Genomic DNA, 15,523 nt, shown 5'->3' with positions numbered 1-15,523 from the left:
TTTGCCCAGTTCAGTTTTAAGTGGAAGACTTTCAAATTGAACAAGTGGCATGAAGTCAAGTAGTGATCAGCAAAAACACAAAGATACAGGACAAATAACTGTTCAAGAGTAGAAAAAACCCAGCAAACTGAGTTGAAAGAAGTCCTTTCTGATAATATTTTCAGTTCTGATTAGACATGAAATGGATGTATCCAACGACACATTCTGATAATAAATCATAAACGGCTTCTTCCTTCGTTTTTTATCCATTCACATCTGGTCAAAAATTCAAGCAATTATGCACACATACAGAGTCATAAAAGATAAAACAAATCATCAAGAGCGCCTGCACCAACATTTCCAAAACGCACTGTCATTTTCTCTGCGTTCTGCATTTCCTCCTTCCAAAGAACAATGATTTGGGTAGTTCGCAGTCCTCAGACATCTGTATTACGAGAGTTACCTGCTCTTGGTGGGTTGTTTACTTCCGGTTATAAAGGTTTACAACATTGGCATCGAGAACAAGCCCGTGTAAACGGCAGTATGTACGGTAAGTAAGACCTAATCTTTGTGCAGATGTTCTTCAAGTTAGGTCAAACAGCCCAGTGCCATTATCAAACGACGTGGTTTCGACAAGCAAGCTCGCCAGCGCTACTGTTTGCAACGTTGAGTTGTGCTTTAGGTTCACTATAGCCTCCACAATAACACTAACAGTCACACCCCCTCTCAAGAAATTTGCATGGCTTGATGAATCGGAGATGAAAGTTTACCGAAGGCCACTGCTAACCTGGTAAAATCTAAGAACCGTGTCTCAAATTAACTCTCTCCGAAAACAGTCCGATACGTACAAGTTTAGGCCTACATATCATTATATGCTAATTATGTTAACACTACATGTAACAGAAATAGAATGAATCGAATTTCAAAGTCAAAATGATCGATTTTCACCGCGATTACACCTCAATTCAACACTCTGACATAACATAAGTGGTTTATTAGGTTTTGACAACATGTTCCCTGTTATATTTTGATAATTGTTTGAAAAATCATTGTAGTGGTACCAGCTAGATATTTAACACATACGTTAACAAATCTTACTGATGAGTATTTATAAAATAGTATGATTTCTTCTTTGATTATGACTATTAGTATAGAGATATTGAACATGCACTAGGCCGTTGACCATAAAAAAAGCTGTAAATTTAAGTCACGTGCACCAAAGCAGTGAGGGTTTAGGGTCTTACATCTTGTCCCTTCTACTGTACATGTACTACTAATACTAATAGGTAATCTAGCTTGAGCCAGTACAAGTACAACTACAAGGAACTGAAAAACGGCTTGATCACATAGAGCGAAAGACAAGTCAAGTCAAACTTGTAGCCTACCAACTTTATGATCAATAATCCAAACTATACATTTTTCAGTGGGTCAGATAATTGTTGCACATATAAAAATGTCTAGTAATTTAGGCAAATAGCTTTAGAGTTAATAATTGCTGTTTAGCAACACATTTTTTATGCACTGTGAATTTTGTACTGATTGTTCCTTTGTCGTGCACACGTAGCTGATAATATGGATGTGTTGCAGGCGGCGATAGCCTTTTTGGCAGAATGACAACCGGAGCGCATCTTTATAGCGACAGCAGAGTGGACCCTGATCTTGATCACAAGGCACACAGAGGTATTTGTATTATTATTTATATTAAATTACATATTCTTACTCAACTCACATAGATAGCAATAACTTCGTTTGGTTGCTAAGACATTGAAGCACTCTTACATGGTAACATGGGGAGATAACTCTAAAACAAAAACCCCATGCCATATAAGGCATGGTCCGTGGTGGTTATCTCCCCTGCCGGTGTACTGCGCATGCGCAGGATGTATACCGGTGACAATCATTCCTTTTCCTTCAACACATGGCGCTGGACGTGTCTGTTGTACTCTGGCTTTGATTTAAGCTATTGGTCTTCACTGCTGTGCTGACCATCGAATCTTGGTAACACTTTTGTTTGATTCATCTCTTCTTCAAGATTGGGTGAGAGATTTCATTTTATTATTGAGACGTTTTGACTTAACTTTTTTGAGCGCTTTGCATCTTGTGTTTTGGGTTCGTTTTTGTCATTCAAAATGGCGGACAAACCTAAGGATAAAGAAAGACAGAAAACTCGGAGTTCGACCAGACAGGCTAGCTCTCCCAGTTCTCAGTCAGACAAAGCGACCAAATCCAAAGCTAAGGTGGCTACTACCACTACGTCTCGTACTGCTCAGAAAACTTCGCCGAACGATAACGTATCTGTTTCTGTTTTCAACCCGGAGAATAAAGAATCGTTTTCGGTTTCCATTCACAAACCTACCTCTTCTGTTTTGGCATCTTCTGAGAAAGTTCAGGCTCCTAAAGCTGATCTATCTTTGACTAAAGCTGATTTGCTGGCGATCTTATCGTCTTTTAAGACAGAGGTACATGAATTGATTACGTCGGAACGGCAATTAGCTTCACATGCTACTCTGCCTCTTCCTTCGCATGTTGGAAATGTTCATTCTCTTGCGCGGGTTCGTTCAGAACCATCTGAGACGGTCACGTCCGCTGGCGTGGTCGCAGATCCAACAACGGTGTTGGTATTGTCAGATTCACCTTTTGACAAATTCTTGTCTGGTTCTCAGACATCAGCACTCTGAGTGTTCTTGGCAAAGCACGCAAACCTGTGGCGTCGGTTTCCGTCTCGGCGGAAGTGCACACCGGCCATAAGGTTGTTTCCTCACGCCAGCCCTTTACCTTTCTGGTACTCGGCATGGTGTGTGAAGAGCATGTGTCTGCTACTTCCGGTAGCCAGACAACAGGGTCTTCCGGTTGCCAGTTAATGGGTCCGGTTGATGCTGATGCTATACAGTCCTCTGCTGGTTTTGTTTCGGCCGCTGCGGCTTCCGGTGGTAGGAGGGGTTTGCCTTCTGCTGGTAGCACTTCGCTGTCGGCAGGAGGCATTCATCAGCCTGTGGCTTCCGGTTCCGCTTTTGCGGCTTCCGCTGCCTTTTCTCAGGCTACATCCGCTTCCTCTCCCAGCTTTACAGCTGGCATTGGGCAGACGGATGGTGGTCCCCTCCATGGAGTTCTTGTTTCCGGAAAATTTTCTAAACCACTTCCGGTTTTGGCTCATGTTGCCTCATCGGATTTCGGTTATGCTGGACATCCATCAGAAGATCGTTGGGACGCTTCTGTTGGGGATGAGCAGGATATGGAAGAAGAAGCTTCAGATGTAGATGAGGATGCTCCTCGCCGACTTCCGGCTAAGCTACCTCATTTGCTGGCTCTAGCAGCGGAGGTTACTGCACACTACTTCCCTGAAGGGGTGTCTGCAGCATCCACTTCAGCTGTTCCTCCGCCATCAGCTTTTGCTGATTTCGCTCCTTCTCAGGAGCGGTCAGAGAACTTAAAGTTTTTAGAGTCACCTGCTGTGGCTTTTCAACTTGCGAAAGTTTTTGCGAGCGATTTGTCTTTCCCGCTGTTATCGGCGCATGGGGACGCTCCTGCGGAGGCTCAGGCCTGGCTTGCTGCTCCTGGTCGTGTGGCTCATCACTCTGTGACCACCAACCGGAAGCTTCGTCTCGCTAACACTGGCAGATCTTTGATCTCTTCCTTTGCCTTGCCTTCGGCATCACTTCCGGTTTTGCCGGAACTTGCCTCCATTAGGCAAGATGGCTACAGCAAGGATAGACTTTCTGTTTGTAAAGAGAAAGATCTCATTGCTGTTGAGGAATGTGGCCGCTCTTCTCTGGAATTATCGTCTCTGACTGACACTTTAATTCGTTCTCTTTCACGAGCAGTTACGTCCTCTCTGAATCCTTTTGAGTTCAGGCAGGACGCAGATCCTAAGGACGTTTCGCTGCTCTTTGCGACCTTAGGGAGGGTGGCTGCAGAGCAAATGGCTTTGTCTGCGAGGTTGTACGCGCAGACCGTCTTCTGGCGGCGAGAAGCTCTTCTGACGGGCCCTCGTCTAGAGGACAAGAACACTCAAGACTCTCTCAGGGTCTCACCTTTTCTCGAAGGTTCCCTTCTTGGGCAGGACGCGCTGAACGCGCTACAAAAGCAGTCACAGCAAACCAAGGACTTGCAGTTCGTTAAGCTTTCTGAGATGGCTTTCTCTAAGCATCAGACCAAACGCAGTGGTCCTCCTGCTCAGTCTTTCTCTGGTTCCTCCAACGCTGGTCAGAATCCAAAGTCGGGTTCAGCTTCGCGCGGAAAGAATCGCTCTCGTCCTTATCCCAAGTCCAAACCATTTCAGGAAGCGCTGAACTCCAGATGGGATCCACGGTCTCAGAACTGGGAGACGCTAGTCTCACTTCAAGACTGGTTCATAGACACGACCAAGCAATGGTTGATCACAGCTTGGCTCACTCAGGGAGTTCCCATCGTTCTTTCCCCTCCTTCGAAGCTCTTGTTCACAGACGCCTCGCTCGAGGGGTGGGGGGCTCACCTGGACGACCACACGACCTTCGGTCTGTGGACTCAGACGCAAGTCAAATGGCATATAAACATGCTGGAGCTGGAAGCAGTTTTTCTAGCTTTGACGGAATTTCTTCCCTTTCTCAGGGGAGAACATTTGCTGGTTCACTCCGACAACACCACAGTGGTGTCTTACCTGAACAAGCAAGGGGGATCTCGCTCTCTGCCCCTGTCGCATCGAGCATGCGAGATTTTGATGTGGAGTCACAACCACGGTGTAGTTCTGTCAGCAAAGTACCTTCCAGGGAGGCTGAATGTCTTGGCAGACTCTCTGAGTCGGTCCACCAAGATAGTGCACACAGAATGGACAATTACACATCAAGCGCTTCTCCGCCTCTGGGCTCAAGTGGAGAAGCCGTCGATAGACCTCTTCGCCACACGGTATTCTCGCCGTCTGCCGATGTTTGTTTCCCCATTTCCAGATCCCGAAGCATGGGAGATCAATGCTCTCGAGATTCCTTGGAGCGGTCTGCACGCCTACGCTTTTCCTCCAATTCCCCTCCTAGGAAGGGTCTTGAGAAAGGCAGATCTGGAAAGACCATCTCTGGTACTTGTAGCTCCAAACTGGCCGAGTCAGCCTTGGTACCCGGACCTTCTGCGACTGACAAGCAAACCTCCTCTTCCTCTCGATCTCAGAAGAGGGGATCTGGTACAACCTCGATCGGGCATCCCTCACGAAAACCCACAGTGGCTTTCCCTTCACGGTTGGCTACTGTGCGGGAATCATTGAAACGATCAGGCGCTTCAACCGCTACGCTCGATTTGATTCAGGCTTCACATAGAGGTTCTACTTCGTCAGTATATACCTCTCACTGGTTGGCTTGGTTGAAATGGTGCAAGGCTAACGGAGTGAAACCTACGTCACCCCGTTCAATTCAGGTGGCAAACCATTTGTCTTGGCTCGCTAGTCAGGGCGTTTCGCCGGCTTCTTTGAAAGTCTGTAGGTCGGCGATTTCAGTCACACTGAAACAACTAGGACATTCTATCTCACTCGGGGGTTTCATTTCTAGTGTGATAAAGGGAGCTTCCCTTTGTTTTGATAAAACAAGATCCGCTGTTCCAGCATGGGATTTGCCTTTAGTGCTGGAATTTTTAAGGTCACAAGACTTTGAGCCTTTATGCTCTGCCAGTCTTGCTGATCTTACGCGAAAAGCAGCTTTTCTCGTCATGCTGGCTTCTGCGAGACGCGGTAGTGAGATTCACGCCTTATCGGGCTCACCTCGCGACATTTCTTTTGAGAAGGACGGTTCAGTTATACTCAGGTTTTGCCCTAAGTTTTTAGCAAAAAACCAAAAACCAGACAAACCTTCGCCTTTAATCCAGATTAAACCGTTGAGCACCATACTAGCTCCTTCGGATCCGGATGTCGCAAACTGTCCTGTGAGAACTTTGAAAGCATACCTGTCTCGTTCTAATCCGATTAGATCCTCAAAACAAAAACTTCTTTTCATCTCTGTCAATACGAGAAGAGAGAAAGACATAATAAAGTCTACCCTGGCTAGATGGATCTCCACCTTAGTAAGGCAAGCTTACCTTTGGTGGCAAAGAAAAGGGGGGGGGGGGGGCAGTCAGTCCTTCCTCTCCGGTCAGCCCGGACCCATGAACTTAGGGCTTGGGCATCGTCTTCGGCAGTTTTAAGATCCAGAAGACTTCAAGAAGTCATGGACTCAGCCTACTGGGCATCTGAGGATGTGTTCATGAACTTTTACCTTCGGGATGTTGCAAGTTCCCGTCTGGACTGAACGTTTGGCCTGCCAGCTATGGTAGCAGCAGGACAGATGCTTTCTCGATGCTAACTGTATGTTTTTTACCCACCACCTAGATTAGCAATCTGCTATCTATGTGAGTTGAGTAAGAATATGTAATTTAATATAAAATTTCAAAAATGAATTTTGATTTAATTAATATACTTACCAACTCACATATTGAATTCCCTCCCAGCCTGCCCCGCAAATTGTATGAAGGGGTATATGTTTCAGGACGGAATGAGTATCACCGGTATACATCCTGCGCATGCGCAGTGCACCGGTAGGGGAAATAACCACCACGGACCATGCCTTATATGGCATGAGGGTTTTTGTTTTAGAGTTATCTCCCCATGTTACCATGTAAGAGTGCTTCAATGTCTTAGCAACCAAACGAAGTTATTGCTATCTATGTGAGTTGGTAAGTATATTAATTAAATCAAAATTTATTCTTGAAATTTTATAATTATCATCGTCATCATTGGCATCGTAATTATATGATTGCATTAATAATACTAGACCAGGGAGATCACATTCAAATTTTGTATTTAGATTGACCATTTAACAACACTGTGTTTTATAAATTTTTTATGGTGATACTGTACATGATAATGAAATATATGTGCTGTCACAAAAAGCGACAGCGGTGTCACATTGTAATTTTCTTTTTCTCTGCAGTTTTCTAGACTGAATGCACTGCAAATAAACCTTTTCTTGTGTTTTATCTTTAAGTGACAGAGAAGTTGTCAGAAAACATCAACACCATTGCAAACGAACCGAGCGTGGCTTTCTACAGGATCCAGGAACATGTTCGCAAAACACTACCCCAGCTTGTTGAACAAAAGGTTAACAAAAAAGCTGTTCTTTGCATTATTACCCCTCTGATAAAGAGCTCATATACTTCAGTTCAAGCATTGTTTCAACATGGTTTACTCCAGAACTTAATTACAAAGTGAGACTGTAGAGCCATCTACTTTGCTGGCAAAGTTTTAGCCAAATGCAAGACTAATATTGAAATGACGTAAGCTCCAGATTTTGACATGGAAACTGAGAATTTTGAGTCAAAGAAAAGTATGAACTGTTAAGTTTAAAATGCACCAATCTTCAAACAATCATGTAAGATGTCTCATGGTTTCAGTGATTCTAGAAAATCCATGAGAGGTTTTAATATAACCCATTTGTGGTTTGACCACGGTAAAAACCCATTGTGTACTGTCTGTTTGCAGCATGAGGTGGAGGAGGTTCAGCAAAAAGTGCAAGGTGCATGTTTTGACACAGAGTACGCTGGCAAGTAAGTGGAAAAAGTATACAGGTGTGTCATATATTTGTCTTGCTGTCAGATGTCAGGGAGCTGTATGTTTTAGACTGTGTTTGTACTGTATTCAGTTTGACTTTATATACAGTCGAGATCATTTAACACGAAAAACGATAAGCCGAAAAAACCCATTACGCGAAATTGTTGTCAGTCCCAATCATTCCCTTCATAAACCCTACTAAAAAAAACCATCTTAACGCGAAATAAAACGATCTGAGACTCACGCAAAAAACGTTTGCACGAAGCCGATTCTCTGTCTCTTGCACCACCAAACAACTGGGTTTTTTCAACTTGTAGCTTCCAAAGCGAGAAGTGTTCACGTGTTTGCACGGCCCATTGAAAGAAAGAATGAAATGGTCGACGTAAACTTAGACTTTATCCCGAAGTCGGTACAGCTCTCTTGTGGTGTTTGCTTCTTGCGCGTGCATATTATTCCCGATAATTCCATAATCTCTCACTTTGGAAATTGGAGCAGATGGCACACAAATGTCACGGTGTATCAAGATTCTGAAGCCACTTCCGAAAACACTCTACGGCTTACTCGCGGGCTGTATTCTTACACAAAAGAGTACTTCCGTTCAAACCGAAAGCTGAAACCGAATCGCGTCAACAGTTCAAACGAGTTTTGCAAACATCGCTGCAAGTAAACCGATTTCAAAATAGTTTGATCATTTTTATTATCGCGAAAAAACGTTAACTCGAAAAAAAATATTGGTCCCTTTCATTTCGTGTAAAGCGATCTCGACTGTATATGGCTTTTCAGTCTTCCTGTGGTTTGAGATTTTTTTCAACATAATGGTGCACTAATTTACTCACCTTCATACTCTGTGTATGCCCACATCTGTGAGTTTTTATGTTTGTGTGTGTGTTTTATGTTTTTATGCTACATGCATACGTGAGAGAGACCTCTCAAGAGATAACAATATTGTTCAAACCACACGAGTATATCATGTAGATGAGGTCGTGTCAAACTAGTCTGGCAGGGACCTGCTTTTCCACTGCTTATGATGCCACCTAAGTCACCGAGACAAGCGTCATTATGGAAACACTTTTGCAACTGCTGTTTCCCCTGGAAGGATTTTTAGAACTGTCACGTCACGCTACATTTTCTAGAGTGACGTTTCTTTGCTTTGAGGTAAAAGATTGCAGGAGGCTTTGGTAGAGATCCAGGTTCCAAAAGAAGCGTCTTCAATTTGGACACCTCGACTGCGGGATGTTTTGAGTAAAATACATGTAAGTACAGTGTGTAGGATAAACAGAATACTACATATGGCTTGCTGTTTTGTACAATGTACCAGATTTACACGAGTTGGTTTTTTTAAATATTGAAAAGCTCGCTTTCGCTCGCTGTTCAATATTTCAAAAAGCAACTAGTGTAAATCTGGTACGACACAGTAAGTATTCTCTATGTGTGTGTGTGTGTGTGTGTGTGTGTGTGTGTGTGTGTGTGTGTGTGTGTGTGTGTGTGTTTGTCACTGAAAATCACTTTAGAATGAGCTCATTGAATGAGATCTTTAAAATGCTGACAATGATTTTATTTCAGTGCAGTGAAGATGATGCAGAAAAGTGTGGTCCACTTTCAGAACATCCAGGAGCTGCTGAAGAATGCCATGTTCATGAAACAACAGATTGATTATGAGGAGGCTCGCAGGTATGTTGGTTTGAGGTTACTCTTCAAATTATTTCTGGTGTTTGTTTGGTCAATCAATCAGTCAATCACTCAGTCAGTCAGTCAAAGAAATAAATTGAAATATAATCTTCAAAAATATAAAAAGAATGCAAAGCAGTCTCAACAGTGAAGGCTATCTGATGTAATTCAACAATTATGTCAAAAGACAGTACGTTTGCATGGGTTCATTATTTTCTAGAAACAAGAAATGTACTGTGGATATCCGTTGTTTTTTTTGTTTTTAACTGTGGTTGGTCTGGTTCATCCTTTTTGGCTCACGTGAGTAATCAATGGGTCTTGGTAATGAGCAATGTCCATCTGTATGGGTGTGGTGTGTTGCCTAAAGGCGCCAGACTCGACCCCTGGGGGCTGGCAAAGACGAGTCAGGTGCGAGCAGAGGTGAAGAAGGGTCAAGTGAAATGGGGGACAGTGCCGTCAGTACTGACAGTTCACTTGTGGCTAGCGGACATGCAAACACAGAGTAAGTTTGTGTTTTTGTGTGTTGATGCCTGAGTAGGCTAGGTCCTATAGTCTACATAATTGCGTTCTTCATGCAAGCAGATAGGCACACAAGTGAAAATATTGTGAATGGAAAACACTGCCTCAGGTAAAGTTTCAGCTCAGCGACTGTATAATAAATTCAAGAGATAAAAACAAGAAGCGATTATTTTCTTGACTATTTGAGTCCCAGCTCAGACCAGTTGGCTTATATTGGGACAGGTATTGTTAATATGCTGAGGATATTGTGTAATATTTTGACTCAAACAAGCCGTCTGTGGCTCACGTATACAGTCTTAATTCTTTTACATACCAGCAGTAGGCTTGTCTAAGTATTGAGATACAAGCTGTGAGCTTGAGATCTTTATATTGCGCATGTGTGCACACAGGGGTGTTTGAACACCGCAGAGAGTCTGCACAACATTAACTCCGAGAAATAAATATCTTGTCAAACCTGGGATTCGAACCCACACGGACAACAACAAACTGGTTATAAATCTACGCTACTGACTGACCTCAGTCACCGCCTCATTATTTCTTTTGTTTAGACTATTTAATGAGCACATTATTTATAGCGGTACCTGCGATGTGAGGACCCTCTGATTAGGGGACATCTCCCAATAAAGGACACCATCTGCAGTCCCTTTGTCTATAATATTGACTGCAATAAATATACGTGTCATGACAGGCCACCTGCAATGTAGGTCCCAAAGGTTTTCTGACAACGTAGGTACCACTGTTATTAAAAGGTTATGTAGTGAAGACATATCAGCAGTCATCTAAGAATAAATCTTGATTTTTTTTTTTTTTTTGGGGGGGGGGGGGGGGGGAGTCAAATGTTTACGTTTCTGGTCATTTTGGTCCTTGTTTTTGTCAAAGCCGCATATGTATCTTGTGGCCTCTGACTCAGAGCTATACAGCAAAATTATGACTAACTGTGGTTATGGGTACAGAAATGTCCTTAAAACACGCACAATGAATGTATAACATGAAAATTGAAAATTGTGATGACTGTTGCTTATATGAGAGCATATCAGGGGTTGCCCTGTTTAGAACTGTAATCCCCTTGTGTTGCGGTGGAAACCCAAAGCTTATAGTAATTTATACACATACATGTATACTTTCACAGAATGGGTATTTTGACAGAATATGAACTCAAGTGAGATGAACAGGGAATAATGAGACAAAATGTTGATAGAGAGTTTCCCATTCTTCCCCATATTGTATACACATACATATACAGTATTGTCATTCCTTTTTTATGTAGAATTTTGTTTGTCATGATTATTTTACGGCATGTGTTAAGATATGTACATATGAAAGGCGCATGTCAGTACTGGCGGATGATTTTTTACAGCGACCTTCTAGCGTCTGTTTGTCCTTGCAGTCCGGCCAAAGCCATACATATCCCGTCCAAATGCACTAAGTAGTAAGGACTAGGTGTTGTCACTTGGCTCGTTTCACTCTCACCTTTCAGTGCTTTTCTCTGATTTCTCAGTATTCCACATTGATTTCTCAGTGTTTGTCCCCGAGTTTTCAGTGTTTCTCACAGATTTTTCAGTGTTTTTCCCTGATTTCTCAGTGTTCCACCTTGATTTCTTAATGTTTCTCCCTGAGTTTTCAGTGTTTCTCACAGATTTTTCAGTGTTTCTCGCTGATTTCTCTGTGTTTTTCCCCCATTTCTCAGTATTTTTCCCTGATTTATGAGTGTCTTGTGCTAAATTACTGTGTGTGAACTTTGGTGTCACTGCTTGTGCATTCTTTCCTGTGGATGACAGTTCTGTTTGAAAAGCTGCAGTAGTTGTTTTTTGTTCCTCTTGTTTATGCGGTCATATACAGTAATAAGTTTCTGTCTTAATATGACAAGAAATTTTCTGTATATTCAAGGGGTTGCTTTTGGGTAATGCATTAGCATTGTCTTGCCCATGTTTTCTGTCGATGTCAGTTTAGATTGCAAAGCTGCAGAGGTAATTTTGTTGCATCTCATTTTTGGTACCAGAAGTGCATGTTTAGTGTTTGTGTCAACATTTTGATATGAAGAGCTATTCGCTGTCTGTATACACAATTAAGTGTTTCCTTTTGACAAATGCATAAGCACAGTCTTGCCAAGTAAAGCAATCGATAATACTGAAGAGCAGAAAAACTTCAGCATAATTTTGTGCTATGATTTTGCTTCATTTTCTCTCAAATGTTGAACCAAAACGGAGATTGTGCAGCCACACATTTTTCAACAAGCCTTAATTTTGAACTTTTTCTCCATTTAAACATTCGTTTACAAAAGTGAAACATATTGTACAGTGTTTCAATGTTAAAACTGAACACATTGTTTCTAGTTGCTGTGGATACAGTCTGTATGTGTCGATCAACAGGGTGCATACATGTGTAATACTTGTTCTCATTTCTTTTATTATGCTTCTCATTTTGTTATGTGTTATGTATCAATTCTTGATATTTATATTTTGTTGTTTTATCTAACCCTAACTGAATCATGAGTTTTTGCCTTGCATATTCTTCATTGTAATTTAATCAAGCTGGGTTTAGAATGAAGCAGATTCTGTGATTGGTCGAATTACAAGTGTTCAATTCCTAAGCATGAACATCAGAAATTTACTTAACCAACACCTGCTCGGTGAGGCTCATTGATAAACACTCAACTAGTCTCTGTTATGTTGCCATGAGTCAATTACAAGAAGTAAAGACAGAGAGTCTGCAAACACAGACACAATAATTAATGCGGGGAGATGACGTCGATCGCATGTGGTAAATTAATGTACGAACTCGTCGGTGCTCTACGTCTGTCCATTCCGAACACTGCTTTTGGGAGGGAAGAAAATATTTGAGAGTTTGCTTTCAATTGATCACGCAGAAAGAAGAAAAAAGTGAGAGAGAATTAAGCAGAGCAGTCACTTGCATGTAAGTGAACTGAAAGGAGTATGTAAACAGAAAAGAATCATTTTGGTCTTGCATCTTGCAATAGTATCCGTCGCGATATAACCTTGAACAGTTGAAAACGACGTTAAACACCAAATAAAGAAAGATTGCAAAAGTATGAAAGCAGGAACAAGTACAGTAACAGATTGAATCATAATATGTAACATTGACAGGCTATCTCCATTTGAAACTTCTTGGTTATCATCATCGTGGATTGCATGACAACCTCTCAAAGCATAATTGAAGTCCTCGATCGCTTCGCAACGTTGGGCTTCAGTAAGGCTTTGATAGTCCACAATGCATGATAACCTTTAAGTTTCAAACGGAAGCCTGTCACTGTGTAATTGGCCTTCATCCTCTTGGTTACTTGTTGATGTGATTTAATTAACATAGTAAAGATGTGAGAATGTGACTTTTCTGTTCCGCAGTGTCAAATTTTGTCTTTAATCTGTTTTTGTTTTCTGTTGTTCATTAAATCTTTGGAGTTCTATGTAATATTCAGCGTACATGTACATTGTATATGTATCTTTCAGCAGCTCCTTTTCTGGGCAAATAATACTCTTGGGGCCAACCACTGCTAGCTCTTTCTGGTTTATACATAACTTTTCACAATACTATAACAGAGTTGTGGGTGTTTTTCATGGCAGCAGTACTTTTTCTGTTTTATACTGAATAGCTTTCACTTTGTAGACTGAATTAATCAGGAACAACTTTTAGCAAATTTTACGTCAAAGAAGAATATTTACTGCTTTGTTGAGACAAAAACTTCCAGATGCCATTAATTGAAGTTAAGTTTACCACTCCAATGAATGATTTATGTATAGAGAGCATATGGATTTCAGGTTATAGATGGGGTCATTTGCATTACAGTTACATGTATATAACATCATAAGTGCCACAGCTGAAGGCTGCGTTTTCTTATTTGTGGTAACAAAAAAAAATACTGAATGTATTTTGTGGTGACATAAGAAATACTGTATGTTTTCAGGGCAGATGATGGGGACTGCGCAGCAGAGACAAGACAGGCCAGAGCCGGCGAAGACACTCAAGAGGAGAAAAGTGACTCAACACGGACTCAACCTGCTGCAGAGTTAAGAGACAAAACTCAGCCACAAACAGATAATCAAACGCGGGACATTTGTCAACCAAGAGACGATGCTCTGTTGCAGGAAGACACCAAACCGAAGGAAAATACGCAACAAGATGAATATACGCAACCAGGAACAGAGTCAAGAGAGGACAATCAGCCACAAGGGGATAATCAGCCTCCGGGCGATCCCCAGCCAGGAGAAGATTTTCAGTCACAGGAAGACAGCAAACCAATGGAAAATACACAACCAGATAAAGATACGCAACCAGCAAGGGAGTCAAGAGAGGACAATCAGCCACAAGGGGGTAATCAGCCTCCGGGCGATCCCCAGCCAGGTGAAGATTTTCAGTCACAGGAAGTCAGTAAACTAAAGGAAAATACACAACCAGATGTAGATACTCAGCTACAGGAAGGATATCGAGGACCAGCTGAAGCAGACACACATCCCACAGAAGACACTCATGCCAAGGAAGACACAGAGGAGAACACACAGTCTAATGAGACGTTCCAACCGATTTGAGCTCACATCTGACGAGAGACAATCTGTTGGAAGAAGACGTGCATTATCCTAAACTCTAGTCAAAGAAATAAATTAAAAAGATACTCGAAGTCCTATGGATTTTCTTTACAAAGCTTCAGAGACACTTATATGCACCTACTAACATTAAATGATCATGTAGTGCTGTTACATGTTTTCTAATTTCGGATGTTTTGAGTTTATTGCCTTTTGTGTTTCATGGTGGAAAAAGGAGGACCAGTGATAGAGCCTTCAGTAACAGTGTTCATTTTAAACTGTCAATTAAATTACATATTCTTACCCAACTCACATAGATAGCAATAACTTCGTTTGGTTGCTAAGACATTGAAGCACTCTTACATGGTAACATGGGGAGATAACTCTAAAACAAAAACCACATGCCATATAAGGCATGGTCCGTAGTAGTTATCTCCTCTACCGGTGTACCGCGCATGCGCAGGATGTATACCGGTGACACTCATTCCGTCCTGAAACATATACCCCTTTATACAATTTGCGGGGAAGGCTGGGAGGGAATTCAATATGTGAGTTGGTAAGTATATTAATTAAATCAAAGTTTACTCTTGAAACTTTATATTAAATTACATATTCTTACCCAACTCACATAGATAGCAGATTGCTAATTTAGGTGGTGGGAAAATGTACTCACAGTTAACATCTTGCGAGAATCTGGCCTGCAGCTTCCATAGCTGGCAGACCGAAAGTTCCGTTCTGTCGGGCACTTGATACGCCCCGCAGGTAAAAATTTAAACAGACATCTTCTGATGTCCAGTAGGCTGCATTCAAGACTTCTTCAAGTCTTCCAGACTTTAAGACAGCCAAGGAGGAGGCCCATGCCCTGACTTTGTGAGTCCGAGTTGACCGTAGAGGAAGGACTGACTGCCCCCCCCCCCCCCCCCTTTTTTCTTGCCACCACTTGTAAGCCTGTCTTACCAGAGTGGAAACCCATCTAGCCAAGGTAGACTTCATAACATCTTTTTCTCTCTTAGTATTAATGGAGATAAAAAGAAGTTTTTGTTTTGGTGACCTGATCGGGTTAGTGCGAGACAGGTAAGCTCTCAAGGCTCGCACAGGGCAATTAGTTACATCCGGATCTGACGGAGCTAGAATGTTGCTCAGCGGTTTGATCTGAACTAATGGAGATGGTTTATTTGGCTTCTAGTTTTTTTGCTAAGAAATTATAACAAAACCTGAGCACTACCGTCAGCTCGGACTCACGAAGTCAGGGCATGGGCCTCCTCCTTGGCTGTCTTAAAGA

At 42.1% G+C, this 15,523-nt stretch overlaps 1 protein-coding gene and 1 long non-coding RNA gene across 3 annotated transcripts in view; one reads left to right on the top strand and one right to left on the bottom strand.

The window, feature by feature from the left end:
• The window catches only part of LOC138974665 (uncharacterized), a 300,124-nt gene that overhangs the window by 271,838 nt on the left and 12,763 nt on the right, over positions 1 to 15,523 (bottom strand). The window lies entirely within an intron of this gene.
• Positions 460 to 14,629, top strand: LOC138974402 (BLOC-1-related complex subunit 8 homolog). 2 transcript variants are annotated; one of them, XM_070347121.1, is made up of 7 exons: positions 460 to 529; positions 1,567 to 1,659; positions 6,957 to 7,069; positions 7,451 to 7,515; positions 9,083 to 9,190; positions 9,555 to 9,689; positions 13,626 to 14,629. In XM_070347121.1, exons 1-7 carry the CDS (start codon positions 523 to 525, stop codon positions 14,245 to 14,247), a joined length of 1,143 nt encoding a protein of 380 aa, XP_070203222.1. In that variant the 5' UTR covers positions 460 to 522; the 3' UTR covers positions 14,248 to 14,629. The 2 variants fall into 2 exon arrangements, with proteins under 2 accessions (XP_070203222.1, XP_070203229.1); XM_070347128.1 differs by lacking the exon at positions 9,555 to 9,689 and having other exon boundaries at positions 13,626 to 14,628.

This window comes from Littorina saxatilis, linkage group LG1 (assembly GCF_037325665.1).
Source record: "Littorina saxatilis isolate snail1 linkage group LG1, US_GU_Lsax_2.0, whole genome shotgun sequence".
In the NCBI taxonomy this organism is placed as follows: domain Eukaryota; kingdom Metazoa; phylum Mollusca; class Gastropoda; order Littorinimorpha; family Littorinidae; genus Littorina; species Littorina saxatilis.
Note: the sequence above shows the minus strand (reverse complement) of the source record. Positions and strands in the feature narration are given on the sequence as shown.

Coding starts and splice junctions, on each gene's coding strand:
- LOC138974402 (XM_070347121.1), top strand. Junction 1,660..6,956: donor TGATCACAAGGCACACAGAG/GTATTTGTATTA, acceptor TTTATCTTTAAG/TGACAGAGAAGTTGTCAGAA. Junction 9,191..9,554: donor GATTATGAGGAGGCTCGCAG/GTATGTTGGTTT, acceptor TGTTGCCTAAAG/GCGCCAGACTCGACCCCTGG.